Raw genomic sequence first — 17,306 nt, 5'->3', positions numbered from 1 at the left:
TCCTTGTACAATAGCAGGCTCTTACGTTTGGCCCTCATACCCCCAAAATCGTCTTACGCTGTCCGTTCCACCTCATACACACACAAGCAAACTCAACGCTTTGTTCGTTATTGTCGTTCAAAGTTTGCCCTCGCCATCAACATCATCGCTCCTTCATCATCACTTCTTAGAGCGCGATCTTCCCTTACCCACGCTCACTCTTCACACACAGTCTTCGGAGCGGATCTAGTCTCCTTCCTCCTGTGCATCTGTGTAGTGCTTGGTCGTTCGTTGTCCTCATCTTCGGTATCGCTTTCGTCGTCGTCGTTGTCCCCCCCGGTAGCCCCTTCTCATAACTTGGATGGGCGCGTTGGCAACGATCTAACTCGTCAACCTCCGGCATGGCGAGAGGCGCAGCTCCTGTCCCTGCTGCGACTACGTCCAGCAGAGTCAGGAACAAGAAGCTTTCATACAGGCAGAAGCGTAAGTTCTCATCACAGCTTTTCAAATGGCGATCTCGTGTCTCTACTCCTGTCTCCGACGTGTACTGACAATTTTCCCGATTTCCAACTCTGCCTTCTCCTTGCTCATAATTTCGTGCAATTTCAATCCGACTCGACACTGCAACGCGCGACAACCACGTTTTTGCACCTTTACGGCGTTCTAAATCTCTCTCGTCGCGATCATCGCATTGCTCGTATTAATCCGACCTGATGGTATCACTCAAATTTTCGCAACCGCTCAACCTTAATCGCCCCTACTCACGCCACGTTGCTTGTCACACCTTTCTCATCATCGTCGCACTTTTCTCTCTCCACACCCCATCTTCACGTTCCACCCCATCGTCGCCATGATCACCACCATCGTCGCCATCACCATTCCCATCATCCATTCTTGCCTTCGGCTCCCCGACATGCCAACTGATTCAACATCTGCTTCAACACCACAGTATGCGTTCAACGTGGCTCGCATCTGCTCAACGCCGCTACTTCAGTGGTGGCTGGGCCGGAGCCCGAGTTTGAAGGACAGGAGCATGCTCAAGACTCCAACTTGGGTGTTGATGCAAGCGAAATCTCGGAACACCATTTGCAAGCCGCGTTATCATCGAATCAGCTAGCGACATCAGAGGGAAATGCAGCAGCGGAAACGGCGAAAGCCGCCTACAGCATTCCTGTGCCTGACGCACATGGGACGCTCTCCAATGCTGAATTCGCGCAGCTCTATCCACCAGGTGTCTACTCGGATCCAGTCACCTACATCCGCTACTCTGACCCAGTCGAGGATTGCATCAAGGGGCCCAGCTACAACATGGACGAAGATGACCAAGACTGGCTCGAAACCCGTAATGCAAAGGCACAAGAGGATCTGACTGCTGCTATCCGCAGCGCAAAGACAGGGCCTCTGGCCGGAAGTGGAGGAAAAGGCAAGGCAAAGGAGAAGCTCCGCAAGGAGGCCATTGAGAAGCTCATTGCAGAGAACCAGGCCAGCTATCGCCAAATGTCCGAGGATCAATTCGAGATGATCATGACTGTTTTCGAGCAAGTCACGTCCGAGCAAGTTCCTTTCCTGCATCTTGATGTGACCAAAATCCCAACGAGCGAAGAGCTACTTGCCTATTTCGAGCCAAACTCATCTATATCCGCACTCGCCCAGCCCGACTTGCCACCACTCAGCTGGGAGAAGACCGTTTCTGCTGCTGGTCCGTCAAACACGACAGCCGGTGCTCAAGCACGTCGTCCCTCGATCGCCGGTGCAGCCGCGTCTCGCTCCGCCTCCTCGACAGAGTGGTCGCCATTGAATCCCTACAAGAATCTTGCCGACCTTAAAAACCTGGCTGGCATTGTCTACCCTCACTGGAAGAGCCGCCGCGAGGATCGCGAGGGTCGAACCGTCACTCCCTATCTCAACTTTGATGAGACCAACGACAATGACCCATACGTCTGTTTTCGTCGACGTGAAGTCAAACAGATCCGCAAGACGCGAAAGACGGATGCCCTCCACATCGAGAAGATGATCCGCCTTCGCGCTGAGCTCGAGCACGCTGTTGCACTGACCGAGCTTGTGGCTCAACGCGAAAAGACCAAGCGAGCTTCGTTACGGCAGAGTCGCAAGTGTTGGGAGAATATCAAGGATCTTATGGACATCAAGCGCCAGTGGGGCATTGTCGGCCCACAGCAAGGATTGGAAGACGAAGAGCTCATTTCCGGAGAGCGCAGGGATCAGACACACTCGGCTTCAGGGTCAGCGAAGAAGAAGCGCAAGACAGACGAAGCGGCAACGACGATCAAGCTGGCTGGACGCAGGTCGCGCGCTGGCGAAGGCGAGGGTGCTGCTTCTGGCGCCGCTGCTTCGGCTGCCGGTGTGTCGGGCATGGGTTCGGCGATCCTCGAACGTGTGCATGCCGTCCAGGCTTACATCGAGCGCGAGTGTCTCCGCAAAGCCGACGCTGATCTCGGTTGGGAAGAAGGCAGCGATGCCGCCTTTCAGCCCATCCCAGCACCAGCACCTTTGCGAGCCTTTCGACCCATCCACGCCGAGTCATCCGAAGACCCTCTTCCCTTCTCGCCACTCTCCACTCGGGCCGGTCGACCGCCTTCGTTTCGTAGACGTGTTGGACGTGGTGGCCGAGTCTTCTTGGACCGTCGTCTTCCCATTCCTAGCCCAGTTCCCACTAGCCTCACTGACTGGCCTCGTTATGGCCGTCCTAGGTCTCAGCTGCCAGGCGTCGTCGAATCGCACGAGTTCTGCCCAACAGAGCTGGATTCAATTTCGACGCTTCCTGACGTGGCTTCAACCAGCTCTCTTGCCTCAAGCAAGAAGACCTTGACGGGTCCCTTTGCCTTTTCGCCAGATGCTCATCCTCAACTCCTCGCCTCGACAACGCATCCCTCCGTGCAGTCGCTCCTCAACCAGGGCAACGATGCATTCGGAGGCCCCTTTGCCCGTAGTGGTCCTTTCGCTGGCCCGACACCCTCCAACTCGCAGGATGAGGTGTCCGGGTCGCAACATTCGGATGCTTCGAGCACATCATCGGACTCGAGCGACCGCTCCCGACTCAGCGGCACCTCTGTCGGTGTGGTCAGTACACAAGCTACCGAGGTTGGGGACATCGACATGCTTGGACTCGACGAGGAGCACGACAAAGAAGAACGCGAAGAGCAGCGAGACGCCAGCGATAGTGACGAGTCGGACAGCAAGTTTTCGGATCCTGAGCGCGAGCTTCAGCGATGGACCAGGATGGAAGAGCGCTGGAGATACGATGACGAGTCTGGTCGCTTTGCCGGGCTGGGTCTTACTGCACTCGGAGGCATGGAGGATGACGACGAGGCTGTGCTGGACGATTTCGACCAGAGATTCATGCGTTACAGGATGACTTTGCTGGAAGAGGCCGACCTGCTCAAGCTGTCGACGGACCTCACTAACCTTCAGCAGGCACAAGCGGCGGCGGAAGCACCTTCACCCAAGCCGGCGGGCTATGTCGAGCAACCAGCTTCCAGCACATCGTCCGCGGTGGCAAACGCAGTTGCTGCATCCTCTAAAGCTGCAGCTGTCACTGTGGCCGCCCCCACTGGAACACTGCCAGGCATTCCCAACGCTGCAACCTTGCCGATGCCTTCGGCAGCTCGCACTGCAGCGGCCACTGGTGGAGGCGGCTCCCAGAGCGCGTTGCAAGCTCAGCAACTGCAGGCTCAGCAGCAGCAGCTCCAGCTGGCAATATTGCAACAGCAACAGCAACAGCAGCAGCAGCAAGCTGCTGCAGCTCAGGCTCAGGCTCAGGCCCAGGCTCAGGCGGCAGCAGCGGCTGCTCAGGCACAGGCTCAGGCACAGGCACAGGCTCAGCAAGCGGCGCTACTGCAGCAACAACAAAAACAGCAACAGCAGCATCAAAAGTCTCAACAAATGCCTCAGCAATCGCCGGTGCAGTCGCATCAACAAGCTCAGCAGCAACAGCAGGCTCAAAACGTCACAGCGCAGCAGTTGCCGCAGCCGTTTGGCAGCCAGATCATGTCGCTTTCGCACAACAATACCCAACAGGCACAATTGGCCGCTTTTGCTGCGGCGCAGCAGCAGTTGCAGGCTGCTCAACAAGCAGTAGCTCAGCAACAGCAGCAGCAACAACAACGAATGAGCGGTGTTACTAATGCACAGCAGCAACCTCAGCAGCAGCAGATCGGCTTGCCTGTGCAAATGCAGATGCAGATGCCAATTCAGTTGCAGATGCAACTGCAAATGCAAATGGCCGCGGCTGCCGCTCAGGGTCAGACGCACCTGCTTGGTCAATCGATGCCGTTCGATGCCACCTCCGTTCAAGCTCAGATGCAACAGGCACAGCAGCATTTGGCAAGGTCGATGCCAGCGCAGAGCATGGCGCACTCGTCACCCATGCAAGCTGCAGCCTTTGCTGTGCCCAACGCTCAGCCTTTTGGCATGAACCTGAGTCTCAATATGAATGGAAATGCTGGCAGTCCGCCAATGCAACACGCAAGGGTAAGCTCACAGCCTCAACAGCACGCAAGAACGTCGGCATCGCCTGTTTCAGCAGCAGCAGCAACTAACGGTCAAAACACTGCTCGAACCAATCCTTCGCCCATCATGCAAGCAGGGTTAGTGCAACAACATCAGGCTCAACAGCAGCAACAACAAGCGCAGCAGGCCGGTCAGCTCAATCTCAACTTGAGCTTAGCAGCCGCGCAGATGCAGAGCGGAGCAGTCAACCTTCAGCAGTTCCAGGCCCTGCAACAGCAGGCTCAGATGCTGCCGCAAGCGCAGGCGGGCAAGGCAACGGCGGCCCAGCTGATGGCCATGAAGGCTGCCCTTGCACAGAACGCCAACCTCAATCTTCGTCTACCGCCTAACAGGGCTCTGCAGATTGCCCAACAGGCTGCTCAGAAGGCGTTCAACTCGCAACAGCAGGCACAGCTGCAGCAAGTTCAACAGCAGCAGCAGGCGGCGGCTCAACAAGCTCAGGGCAACGGCAACGCTTCGAACCAAGGATCGCCTGCTATGTCGCGTGCCTCCACCGCAGGCTCGCCACGTTTCGCTGCCAACGGTATCAACGGTGCTATGGCTGGAAGCTCTCCGGTGCAGAACGGTACGTCGGCTACCACCAACGCCACCAACTCGCCATCGCCGCAGATCTCGGCTGCCAACCGCGCTGCGATTGCTGCTGCCACCAACGCAGCCAATGCCAAGATGATGGCGCAGCAATCTCCCGTCTCGTACCACGCCTCGCCCGTCCAAGCCAACTTGAACTTGCACGCAGCACAACAGCAGCAGCTTCAGAACGCAGCTGCCGCCGCTGCAGCAGGGGCCAATGCTGGCTCACCTCATCTTGCAACTCGAGCTTCGCCACAGACGCAGCAGGGTTGAGTGTAGGCGACCTCCTCACCACCACCACCATTCTCCACTTTCACATACACACAAACAGGTCTTGTTCGCATTTCGTTTCTCTCTGTACATAGTCTCGTGCTTTGTCAGCTTCTCAGGTTTTTTTTTTTTTTCTTTTTTCTTTTTCTTTTTCACATCTCCAAAAATACATTGCGAACTCGGCTATCCTTTTGGCCTTCAACCATCTTGTTTGCTGGAGTGTCGCGATATTAATGTGATGGTTGTCGTTGTGCTCGTTCACTACGCGAGCTAGCCGATTCAACGGAAGATTGAATCCGAACCACAGACGACATCCTGAAAAGGACGTTGAAGGAGGCGATATTGAAGTGAAGCGATCGAGGCAAGTTTCGCAACTCGTGTCGTTTTCTCGGCTCTCAGGGTCGCCTTGGGGATCAACCTGGCAAGTACCACATTCGCTCCTCAGACACGCACATATATCGCACATTCTATTCCACAGCCCAAAAGGAGACGTAAGAACAAAGATTACGATTGACCAACAAGAACAGCGAAGCAAGATACACTAAGGGGCATGCGAGACTAGATGCGATCTAACTCCTCAAGAGAACTCGGTCTCATACGCATCCACTTCATTCTTGGACCGGTTTTAGCGTATTCCGAGACCTTGAAGCCGTAAATTTTAGGAGTATAGATCCTGCAATATGGTATGCGCTTTCCTAGTTGTTCGGGTTGAATAGTTCTATGAACCAGCGTATCTGCTGTGCTACCTGCTGCTGATTCGGGTGGTGTCGAGGAGTCCTTCTTTTCTCGCTCTGCCACATCATCGTGCGTAGTAGGGTTGGCATTGTACTGCAGTCCGCCACTTGCGGCAACCGCTGCATCGTTGCCATGTTTGGGAGCAATGATACTCGGGAACAAATCTCTATAACACTGATACAACAAATGAGGGAAGGTTGTACCAAAAAATGCTCCATCCACACCATGAAACCTACTACTAGGAGGACTATAATTATCGATACAATTGGGACAGAACAACTTGACCGTATCCAACCCGGGCAAATCGCTCCTTCCGCAAGGCAGTACGGGATGGGAATGACAGAAGACGCGGGGACAATATCCGAAATGTCCTGCTTCATACTTGTCTACCATCTGTTGCATTCCATGCCTTGTCAAAATGTATCGTTGGTGAATCAAGCCGTATAAGAGTTCGGCGGAAGATTCGACGATGGAAACATCGGGGATTTTAAGCGAGTCTTCCTCGGGTGGTTCCACGTCGAGGATCATTTCGAGTGCTTCTTTGTAGAATGGAACGAGAGCGTTGAGACCGGTAAGGTTGAAATCGTCTTCGATGAAATCCTCTCCTACTTCGGCGAAATATTCGTGGCCGGGGAGAGAGCAGAACCAGGAAATCCAGGTGAGAGATTCGGTGCCGCTTTCTGATGGTGATTCTGATTCTATAGCGTGCCAAAGATGGGAAGGGAAAAAGTGAGGTTAGTAGTCTGAAAGTGGAAAGTGCGTATTGCTACGATGGCAAGGCTGCAGATGGAGGGATAGGGGAAGAAGCTTGCCATAAATCTCATCTTCATAAGTTCCAACGTTAACATCTTGCTCTTCTTCCTCGTCGTCTTCTTCGATCTGGTCTCCTAGAGCATAGGCTATACCGCCGTCGTCAAGTGTATCATCTCTGGGTCGAACAGGATTGTTCATGGCTATGTCTTTATTCGTTCCCAACATGCTGGGTTGAGTTGCCGTTGGTCAAGATTTGGCTGGATGCGGACAGTGCTCGTGTGCGGTGAGGTTGCGGCCGAAGCGATCAAGCAGGAGAGGACCTAGGTGCGGCTACCTTGGTGATGTGGCGGGAATGCTAGCGGGTATTGTGAGGATGCTGTGCGGAAAGTCGATGCTGTGAGAGCGGGAGGGACGAGGATGCAATGAAGTTGTCCAACGTCTCGCAAGTCGGAGCGGAAGCGAATTGCAAAAGGCGCAACTAGGAAACAAGTCTTCCGAGACTGTGCGTGTGTGTTTTGTAGCGGCGGTGCGGTGGTGCTCGCTAGCCAACAACGAAAGGCTGAGCGGATGATAAAGTGTGGAACAGAAGTGCGAAGGAGGAGTGAATTTGCGACCAAGTGAGTGAGTGAGTGAGTGAGTGAGTGATGTTGGAATTTTACCACAAGATTGCGGATCGCGGGATTTTGAGACTGCGTGTTAGTTGTTGGCCTACGCGTAGTCCACTTTTCTCGAGTTCAACCCGATCTATCTTCCGATGGACACTATTGTGATGTCTGAGACTTTAGATCTGATGGTTGGTGCCATGGTCACTGTATTTTCCAGCTCAGTACGCCAGTAGGCTGTTTCAAGATGAGCTTCTAGCTACTGCCTTTGTACACAAGAGCGAATACACCCAAGACGGCGAGTCAGGATTGATTCGAAGGCAGGTTGTTACAATTTGGGAAGCTGTGTTTCGACAAAACTTGTCTGAAGATGTATATACATGAGATGGATAAGCTCGAATCGACTATGGTGCGTCGAGTGGTTTTAACGTAGGAACCGAATGCAAAGCATCAAAGTGATGTGATCAAGCGAGGAGGCAGCGATGCTGTGCATTGGCATCGCTGCATGTTGAGCGAGCGAGCAGGGATATCGGCACGCTTACTCGTCCTTCTTACCAGAGCCAGCCTTCTCAGCCTGCTTAATCGCAGCTTTGTCGGTCTGAGGACCAGCCTGTCCAGCAGCACCGAATAAACCAGGGGGAGCCTTGAAAGGACGCTTCAAGTCGCCCGTAGCAGGCTGGCCCCAGACCCAGATCTTGGCCATGTTGGATTCCAGTGCGTTCTTCAATGGCAGAATCGACTGGATGACAAGAGGGTTGGTGTATCCCATGTAGAGATGCATGAATCCGACCATAGCGCAACCCATCAAGATACCGCGAGTGGATTTGGAGATTTCGGCAAGGTCGTAGTCACGGCTGGTGGTGGTGACGAGCTCGCCAGGTTCCTGCGACATGGGGTTCTTGGCGTTGACGTACTTGATGACGGTAAGGTCGTTGGCTTTTTTAACTCGGATGGAGCAGTAGTAGTAGACGGCCAAGCAGAGGAGTTGGACAGCGACGTAACCAGCACGTGCGTATGTGATGTACTCTGGCTTATCGTCGAAAGGGATTCGCTTGGCGACCTGCATGGCGCCGAACATGAAGGCCTGTGCAGAGAAAAGAAGGAGGAATGAGGAGAACGGAGTCAGTGAAAAGCTTCGTTCGGGAGAAGGAATGTTTAGATGTGCCTGGGATGCTTACCATGTTTCCGATAGCTCCGCTCATGATGAAAGATGTACGCCGTTAGACGGGAGCGAGATGCGAAGGGAGGATGTGTGTGGTGGTAAAGATGCAAGGTGTTGCGTGTGGAGAAGAGAAAAAGGTAGGAACGAGAAGAATTGCAAACAAAGCGTTGTGTGGCGGGCGCGCGGACAGTGTGTGCGTGACAAGTTGGAAGTTGGCCGGGAGAAGTCGCTGAGATTGGATTGGCTGTGTGCAATTGTGCTCCTTCCCATATGCGGTAGCGGATTTGCCCAACACAACTCAGCGCACGACGTGCAGCGCGCCGCCCTCGTTACCACCCACCGCCAACCGCCACTGCTGCTGCTGCCATGTTCAGTCTGCCATCTTCTCGGACGAACGCTACTGATGATCCAAACTTGTTCAAAGGGAACACACAGCTTGTCGAGCTATGAGATATTGCGTTGACAAGATCAATGCTGTATCTATATATATAGTTGTTTAAGCTAATTTAACATCTGCGGCCATAGAACCTTGAAAGCACCGCATCCCGTCCGATCTGCGAAGTTAAGCAAGGTATCGCCTAGTCAGTACTGCGGTGGGGGACCACGCGGGAATCCTAGGTGCTGCAGTTCTTTTTCTTTTTCTTTTTCTTTTTCTTTTGTTTCTGTTAGGCTGCGTTTACTCACACGGGAAAGTCGGGACAAAATTTTCGAGACTGAGCAGCAGTAAAAGCCAATTCTGTCACAACTCGCCCGGAAGACGGAGAGAGAGAGAGAGAGAGAGATGATGATGCTATCTCAGCAGCAAGGCAAACCGTTGGATTCCGGCTCTCTTTTTTGAAATTCTCGTCATCTCTCCACTTTTTTTGTGCTGCCAACATCAAACTCACACATCCGTCGCCTCTTCACCCTTCACATCTTCCTCCCGACACCACCAGCACACGCAACGAACGACAGTCCATCTGTTCCAAGTCAAATCAACCGTCGACCAACCACATACTACACCTACACCTTTAGCAATACATCAATATGGTTCGCTTGGAAGAAGTCCTCGATGAGGAGATCCTCCGACAGCAGCAAAAGTCGGATGCTGCCGCCGCCGCTGCTGCAGCTGACGACGATGACTGGGAGGAGGAGCAAGATTCCGATGCCGAGGTAAGTCTGCCACCTTGCTCACCTCATCGCTTCTTTTCACCAAGCTCTTCATGCTAACAATCTCACCTTTCCATCTCTGTCTCTCTCCCTCTTGTTTGCTTCTGACAGTCCGACTTCTCCGACCAATCAGACGTATCCGAACGAGGCCTAGCTCTCAAACAAGAGACTCTCTGGGAACGCATTTCCGCACTCCGCGATATCATCCCGCCTAGCACACGTCGTTCGATCGCATCCACCTTCAACACTACCACATCATACGCTTTCACCGGCTCTCTTCTCGCAGGTAAACTCGTTTGGGTTGTGACCACGTCTGCGCTCTTGGTTGGTTTGCCATTCGCATTGGCTGTAGAGGACGAATCGAGGATCGCTGCACAGGAGAAGGAGATCATGGCTCAACAGCAGGGCGCACAGCATATGATGGCTCCTGCTACACCCACTCAGGGTCAGGGTCAGGTTCAACAGGCCGGTGCTCCTCAGGGATTGCGTCCTCCTGGTTTCTAAGCCGACCCCAGCAGAACGCAGAGCAGCTTTCATGCAGGATCCACCTTACACCTACTTAATACGTTGTCCTTAGTGCATCTTCCTACACTTCACGCAGCACCGTCTTCCGGCCTTTCAGCCATGACTTGTGGATAGCAATCCGATCCTTTCTGTACGATTGCTCTGCTGTTTCACACCTCGCCAAACTATTTGGCGCCTTGCTTCTCACACTTGTAACATCATTCTCATCCCTGGCTTCACCTTCGGGTAACAAGACGGCCAGTCTGTCGGGCTATCCTCAGTGGCCCTTGTATCGATCTCATCGAACCCAAAAAGATCTCAGCTCTATGTCCAGCTAGTGCATCCTTCGAACCACAACGCACCTCTCGCTCGTACCAACTGCTCTGATCTGAATCAATGTGTGTTCTGTCTCTTCTGTCTCCTCTGTGCTGTTTGTAAAACTGCGAAATGTTAATTATGCATTCCCTCGACAGCCTGTGGAAAGCTTTCGTCTGTGAGAACATCAACAGAGCTTTCTAAGTCGTATCTTCTGTTCGCAAGCAGTGTCTCGAGGTTGCGACATTTGCCGTGCCGCCGAAAAGCCTCCGTGAAGCAGCCTGAAAAGTGGAGCTCACGGCCCTAAAATGCGTTATCCACACCTCACATCAATTCTCTCTTTCTCTCCCTCGCTATCATCTTCACGATGACCAGCCCTCGCTTCGACGCATGACGACCTCTGTAGTCTCGCGCTTACGCTAGCGCCCGCAATTTTTCTACCTTTCTACCTTTCCCTCTGTGCTTGCACGAAGGTTCGCCAAGATGCCAATCTGTACCCACTGCTCGCAACCGCTCAACTCTCTGTACATGCGATATGGAAAAGAACATATTGTTCTCTCCCCTTGTCCCACCTGCACCACCTCTTATTCAGGCGGAGTAGTATTTGCAGACGGGTACTTGGAACATGATCTAACGATCGTAATCATCGACCTTCTTTTGGCTAAACCACAGGCTTATCGACATTTGCTGTTCAATCGATCCAGCATCTTTTTCCCCTCTCCCCCCTCTACTCTTTCCGCTCGGAAAACAGGAGTAGGGGCTGGAAGCGAGGGAAGGTGCGAGCTGGGAGTAGTAGCGCGAAGATTTCTAGCGTTAAGTCTTGTCGATGCCTACGTAAGATGGTTCTATCTTTGCGTCCAACCACCTTTCAATGGCGTTGAGACGGGAGGAATGGGAAGAGGGAGAATATCGGGAAAGGTTGCACGGTGGTTAGGGGAGAGAATGCCAATGCAAGCAGGAATATTCTTCCCTTCGCTCTTCACTCCTCAAGCTAGTAATACGGGTACGAGCTGGAGTTATGAGAGTGGAGTGATAGGCACGGCTATCGGTTCTGTTTGTAGCTCAACACCCTTTTTCGCAAAGTTGCTGGGGGATGGGAAAGAGGCTGGAGGTCACGGAGAGATGCTACCGACGCTAGTCTCGTATTTGAACGTACTGGCGGTGACTTTGGTAGAAGGTCTAGCTTTGCATTTGTGCGTCGGCGTTTCGAGCTGGGTGGCTGTTCGTACGCTCTTACGACAACAGCGTTCATCCGTCCGGCACAAGGTCACAGAAAAGAATGCAGAAGCATCGTCGACACCGGCAAACACCACCTCCACACCCGCACAAAGCCATAAGAAACAAGTAGTGGAAAGGAACGAGTTCACCGACCCTTTACTACCAAGTAAAGCCATCCTGCTATCCCAACTCTCACCCCTAATACTCCTCACCTTCGTTCTTTTGTGGAGTACAAAATTCCCTCGTCCCTCCACCTCCCAAATAAGAAACGCAGTAGAAGGAGCAGGAGCAGGGGGGCTGCAAAGAGGATGGATAGTCTGGGTCATTCGCACTTTTCTTGCTAGTTTGAACGCTGGTGTTGCTCTAGGCACTATCCTCCCTTCATCATTAGGCGACGGCAAGCGAGGTGGAGGAAGGAGCAAGCGCTGGTACTGGCCACCCATGATTCTGGGGGCGGGATGGACAATTCAATCCCTCACAAGTTGGGTTCTTTATACGTTACTATCGTAATCCCCACAAATCCTCTTCAACATCACAAAGCGTGTGTGACTGATGCCATTGCGCTGCTGTGCTACAGGCTTACTATTTGCTGATGCTCATGTGCTCATTCGGAAGCCAACCCACCACGATGCGCAGATTGCATAGCCAACCTCCTCACCTGATCCAACGAAATCGCTCCTTGTCGATACGCCAACGTCTGTCCGTCCTCCCCTTGTACTTCGATTACTCCATCTGCACTTACTGCCACCGGCAATGCTTTCGAATCTTTCGCCTCTTCTTCCACCACCCTCTCGTTGTCAAGTCGTAGGGCATCATCATCGTCGTCATCGTCCATCATTACTGCGTCTCGACTGCGGTATGCGAACCCTTCAGGGCCTTTGGATCCGAATTCACCGTTATGGATCCGTGGAGAAACGCTGTTCGATCCACTACCAAAAGTGGGGGTGGAGGTGGAAGGAGGTGAACCGGTGTGTTGGAAACTCATCCCGGGTGAGGCGCTGAATGCGCTGAATTCGGTCACTACTTTTCTGCTCCCAGCTGGGTTCGGTGACAAGCTAGATGTTGATGTAGATCCACCAAACGCACCCGCACTGCTACTTCCGCCAGGTGGCTTAGGGAAAGGCACGTAGGGCTTATACGACGAAGTAGCCCTCCTAGTCTGCAAATACTTATCACTAAGCCTCGATCCAGCAACACGCTTAATGTTGGGCTTGGCGGTAGCAAGATCCGGTGCAGTGGCCCAAACTTGAATGTTGTGACGAGACTCTTCGGTGTCTCGGTAGATGCTTTCGATGTAGAGCTGTTTTGTGTTTTCGTTGCGCAGCAGTAAACGCTCGTGCAGTTCTCGAGCTACGTCATCCATGGGGTTGTTCTGTCCGCCTTCCAAGCTGAGCGACTGAATGCGTTCTGCGATAGCATCGCCAATCTCACGATGTAACCTCTCCAGATCCATCGCTTCTCCTGCAATGCCCAAGATGACGTGGCTGAGCAAACTGGCGGTGGTGAGGGGAACGAGCATAGCACCCGTGATCCGGACAAGTCCTTGGTAAAAGTCGGCAGCATGCTGGTAGCCCGACAATGCTGGTTCGCATGCAATCATGAAGAGTGGGATACCTACTTTGGCGTACTGTCTTGCAAGTCGTAGCGGGTCCTCGCCATCGGGCGACCCATCGTGGAATCCATCGCCATACTCGCCAATCCCATGTGGCGGAGCATCAGCAATCAACACCGCCAACTTGGTCGCATGCGGGCGCCAATCAAGATCAAGCGCAGCCTTCATCGCCGCTGTGACCGCTTCAGGCCCGTCTCCTCCTCCCGAAGCATACAAAGTCTTCAGAGCTTCTTTGACGTTTTCGACCTTGTTGTGGAATCCAAAGTTTTTGACAATGTAGGTGTGATCCTGCGGTGGGTGATCGCGGTAGGCGATGAGACCGATACGGAGTGCACCTGGACCGCTGAGCTGTTCGGAGTGAATGATGTTCTCGCAGATGGTCTCGATGTTTTTGGTGGCCGAGTTGATGTAGCTGCCCATAGAGCCTGTTGCGTCCATGATAAAGACGAGATCCATGGTTCGGCCGGGCTCGTCCCAGATGGAAGCGCCAGAGCTGGAGGCGAAAGCATTGCTGTTTTGATCCTGAGCGTTAAGATGTTGTGCGGCTGCGCCAAACATGCCGAAGACGCCTCCGGCCGTTCTGGAAGATGAACCCGCTGTCATCTTTGCTGATATTCCGCAAGCGAACAAAGATTGCTTTGCTTCCGCTGTCGTCGAGTATGCTGTGCTGAGGAGTCAAGAATGGGAAGGTGGTGTGCTGAAAGCTGAGTCGGGCTTGCTCGAATGGGTGCACCTCTTTGTCCTGTGTCGAAATGAGCTACTGTCGCTGTTGCGGAGGTACGGAAGGGTCCAGTGCAACCTCGTCTTGCCACTTCAACGGCCGAAACCTGGTTGAGCTGAGCTGAGCTGATCAACCGAGGCTGAGTTGCCAAATGAGGAAGATGGCAAACGATGTTCCGCAGCGAGATGGTGGTTGTTAGCGAAGGTTGATGAGGTTTTGACATCCTCTTCAAACGGCTGAGTCGAATCAAAAAGCACACATTTCACAAGTGTGACTTGCGTGCGAGGCACAAAACTCGGTTGCATAAAACTCCACACTGAAATCACACGCAGTAGAAAAAGGCGACGTCGGTGCTAATCGTAGAAATTAGCACAGCACAACACTATTGAGATGGACGATCCGACGAGATGACATTGGTTGACGTAAGCAGACACAAAAGGGATCAGATGAGGAATGGCCTGATCGGGAACAGAGAATCGGGTGCAACACAGTCCCGCTCGTTGTCACGATCGAGTGCAACATGTTTAGGTCAGTTGTCATGGTAGATCATTAAGTAGGAGTACTCCCACCTTTGGCATGTGCCACTCACATGTATATATATCTCACAGAGAGCACTAGGCTCTTGCCACATTCCCTAAAGGGGGTATCAAAGTTTTTGCATTTTTAAAAACCCGGGTTTTTTCAAGAGTGCATTTTTCAAAAAAACGCAAAAGCTTACATAAGCTCTGCAAAGGGAAAAAAAAAACCGCATTTTCAAAAATGCAGCTCAGGAGGCACATTTGTGAAAACATGGTTTTTTTTTATCACTCCACATCTTCTCTCCTTTCCTCACTCTCATCGCACTTTTGCTCACTCCCTCTTCCTTGCACTCATTCAACATGACCTCCTCCACTGATGATTCTGGTGACATCTCTGCAGAGTTGTTATGCCAGTCCACTACACCTACAAGCTCTGCAACTCAGACCAAAAGCATGCCTGCACTGTCTCAATCTGGTTCTACAAGTGCTCCTGACATCCACACTTCCTGTCCAACTCGAGCCTCTAGATCTGCCACAGGCAAGAAGAACTTGACATGGTCAGGTGCCAATGTTCTTCACCTTGTCATGATCCTCTACATCATAACTCCTACCAGTGCACTCTGCTGCCATCTCGAGAATCGGCTGAGAGTGATCCAGCCCTCAAACTTTGCAAACATCCCATTTTTCAGGATATCTCCAAGATGATTTTCCCAGGCACATCTGTCAATCCCAATTGCATGAAGTCCAAGCTGAGGTGGCTGCTAGAGACATACTACAGGGAGAAGAAGAAGCTTTCACCCACTGGAGCTGGTACACTGCTGGAGGACATGGATGCATCCAACCCGGTAAGTTTTGGTGATCTTCGTTGCTTGCAATAGTATGCTTGGATGCTGATTCATACTTTCAATTTTAAACAGTCCTACGTATCTCACATTGCCCTGTCAACAAAGTATGCTTGGTTTGAAAGGATGCATGAGATGATGAATGGCTGATTCAATGCTGATCCCACAGCACTTATCACAACTCCCAGTCTTGACTTCACCAGCAATGACGAGCCTGACATGCCTTCGAATGGCTCACCTGACATACCCATGGATATTTGTGGCAGCGAGCTGTACGATCACAGCGCTCACAGCTGTGGTTTGCCTCCTATTCTCGACTTGATCGAACCCACCAACCCCCTGGCTGCTGTTGCATCCACTTCTGGTGCATCCTTTGCTGGTGCTGGTGATGATGACATCTTTAACACACCTTTGCCTCCACCTTTGCAGGCTCGACCACCTTCCTCCACTGCTGGCAGTTTGGATGTCTCTGATTCCACCTCTTCTCAATCTTCAGCCCAGCTCTCTCCCAGCACCAAGTGCAAGCAAGGTGCCCTTGATCACAAGCGCGACACACTTGCTGAAGCTTTCTATCATTCTTCCATTGATACCCTTCAGATCTGCCTGCAGCTTGAACAGGAACACACCAGACATGAGAAAATACTGGAGGCTGAGTGTACCAAGCACAAGGAGATGCGCCTGCATCACGAGAGGGAGGAGAAAGAGTGTGATGAACGTGTTTGTGTGTGTGATCATGAAATGGTGATGGAGATGGTGCACCTCCTTGCTTCTCAGGCCAGCATCAAACAGGATGCTTGTCAGAACACCAGCAACAACAACAACATGGACTCTTCATTCAATCTTCCTGTCTTGTAGCATTACATGTACTATCATCTGGTCTCAATGCAAAGTCATTTCTGAGTGTTTTTCTGTAGAGTGCAAGTATGAGGTGAATAAAAATGATGTGCAGCACAGTCACATAATGAGCTCAAAAGCATTTAAACAAAAATTTTCACTCTCACACCTCTTCCATTACTACCACCACTCCACTCTGCAACCTTTTGGCATTGCTCTTGCTGCCATCCCCCCTCTCCATCCCCCCTCTCCATCCCCCCTCTCCATGCTCCCTCTCCAACTCCCTTCCTCCTTCCAGCCATGGTGCACTACAGCAACTAGCAAGTAATTCTCAATGACATTGTCTGCACTCTCAAGCTCTCTATAACTGCAGAGGTCATCCAAAACACCAACAGAGTGCAGCACTCCTGCAGCACTGACATCGACAACTTGGATGACGATGGCAACCCAATTCTGCTCTCACAACACCTTGTCTGCTTGTACACTTTCATATGCAAGCAAAGGTACACAATCACATGTTGCACTCCTCTTGGCTGTGCTGATAAGCTTATCCACCTTCTCAACAGGTATGAATCAAGCAATCATAGGATGTATCATGGACTTGTTTGTATGTCGCCTGAAGCATTCAACAATCTCGCCATCTGACTCCAGCAAACAGAGGCTTTCCAGTGGAACTACAGCAGCTCAGGTGTGATGTCTCTCAACAAAGTGCAAGAGATTCTTTCAGTGGCTCTGTACAGACTCGGCCATTCTGGAAATGGAGGTGGTGAATGTGATGCTGCTTTGCAATGTGGTTGCAGTGTTGGGAGCATTGTTGGATACACCAATCACACAGTCACTGGCCTCCTCGAGCTAAACAACAAGGTCATGCAGTTTGCTTCAGAGGGAGAGAGACAACATGCTTCTGCCTGGGTGCACAATACTACTGGGGTTGAAGAGTGGGGTAAGGGCTGGCTTGTGGTGGATGGCACACACATCCCTCTTGCCTGGAAGCC

The 17,306-nt window shown here is 52.2% G+C and overlaps 7 protein-coding genes and 1 non-coding gene across 8 annotated transcripts; 4 read left to right on the top strand and 4 right to left on the bottom strand.

Moving 5' to 3' along the window:
• Window positions 1-380: 380 nt before the first annotated feature.
• Window positions 381-5,349, top strand: UHO2_02006 (uncharacterized protein; the record flags this gene model as incomplete). Its single annotated transcript, XM_041559443.1, has 2 exons — window positions 381-462; window positions 929-5,349. The coding sequence occupies 2 exons, from the start codon at window positions 381-383 to the stop codon at window positions 5,347-5,349; spliced, it is 4,503 nt and encodes a 1,500-aa protein (XP_041415377.1).
• A 555-nt stretch (window positions 5,350-5,904) lies between these two features.
• Window positions 5,905-7,032, bottom strand: UHO2_02005 (uncharacterized protein; the record flags this gene model as incomplete). The annotated part of the gene is made up of 2 exons (XM_041559442.1): window positions 5,905-6,779; window positions 6,894-7,032. 2 exons carry the CDS (start codon window positions 7,030-7,032, stop codon window positions 5,905-5,907), a joined length of 1,014 nt encoding a protein of 337 aa, XP_041415376.1.
• A 942-nt stretch (window positions 7,033-7,974) lies between these two features.
• Window positions 7,975-8,638, bottom strand: UHO2_02004 (putative PHO88 - involved in phosphate transport; the record flags this gene model as incomplete). Its single annotated transcript, XM_041559441.1, has 2 exons — window positions 7,975-8,520; window positions 8,615-8,638. The coding sequence occupies 2 exons, from the start codon at window positions 8,636-8,638 to the stop codon at window positions 7,975-7,977; spliced, it is 570 nt and encodes a 189-aa protein (XP_041415375.1).
• Window positions 8,639-9,113: 475 nt separating this feature from the next.
• Window positions 9,114-9,228, top strand: UHO2_10245. The gene has a single exon (XR_005960753.1). It is a non-coding gene; the product is annotated as a ribosomal RNA (ribosomal RNA).
• Window positions 9,229-9,624: 396 nt separating this feature from the next.
• Window positions 9,625-10,251, top strand: UHO2_02003 (uncharacterized protein; the record flags this gene model as incomplete). Its single annotated transcript, XM_041559440.1, has 2 exons — window positions 9,625-9,750; window positions 9,859-10,251. The coding sequence occupies 2 exons, from the start codon at window positions 9,625-9,627 to the stop codon at window positions 10,249-10,251; spliced, it is 519 nt and encodes a 172-aa protein (XP_041415374.1).
• Window positions 10,252-11,678: 1,427 nt separating this feature from the next.
• On the bottom strand, window positions 11,679-12,227 carry UHO2_02002 (uncharacterized protein; the record flags this gene model as incomplete). Its single annotated transcript, XM_041559439.1, has 1 exon — window positions 11,679-12,227. One exon carries the CDS (start codon window positions 12,225-12,227, stop codon window positions 11,679-11,681), a length of 549 nt encoding a protein of 182 aa, XP_041415373.1.
• A 161-nt stretch (window positions 12,228-12,388) lies between these two features.
• On the bottom strand, window positions 12,389-13,999 carry UHO2_02001 (uncharacterized protein; the record flags this gene model as incomplete). Its single annotated transcript, XM_041559438.1, has 1 exon — window positions 12,389-13,999. One exon carries the CDS (start codon window positions 13,997-13,999, stop codon window positions 12,389-12,391), a length of 1,611 nt encoding a protein of 536 aa, XP_041415372.1.
• A 1,337-nt stretch (window positions 14,000-15,336) lies between these two features.
• On the top strand, window positions 15,337-16,332 carry UHO2_02000 (uncharacterized protein; the record flags this gene model as incomplete). Its single annotated transcript, XM_041559437.1, has 4 exons — window positions 15,337-15,480; window positions 15,553-15,584; window positions 15,666-16,194; window positions 16,252-16,332. The coding sequence occupies 4 exons, from the start codon at window positions 15,337-15,339 to the stop codon at window positions 16,330-16,332; spliced, it is 786 nt and encodes a 261-aa protein (XP_041415371.1).
• Between the last annotated feature and the right edge of the window lie 974 nt (window positions 16,333-17,306).

Source organism: Ustilago hordei, assembly GCF_900519145.1.
Source record: "Ustilago hordei strain Uho2 genome assembly, contig: UHO2_contig_03, whole genome shotgun sequence".
Taxonomy (NCBI): domain Eukaryota; kingdom Fungi; phylum Basidiomycota; class Ustilaginomycetes; order Ustilaginales; family Ustilaginaceae; genus Ustilago; species Ustilago hordei.
This window is presented reverse-complemented; position numbering and strand designations above follow the sequence as displayed.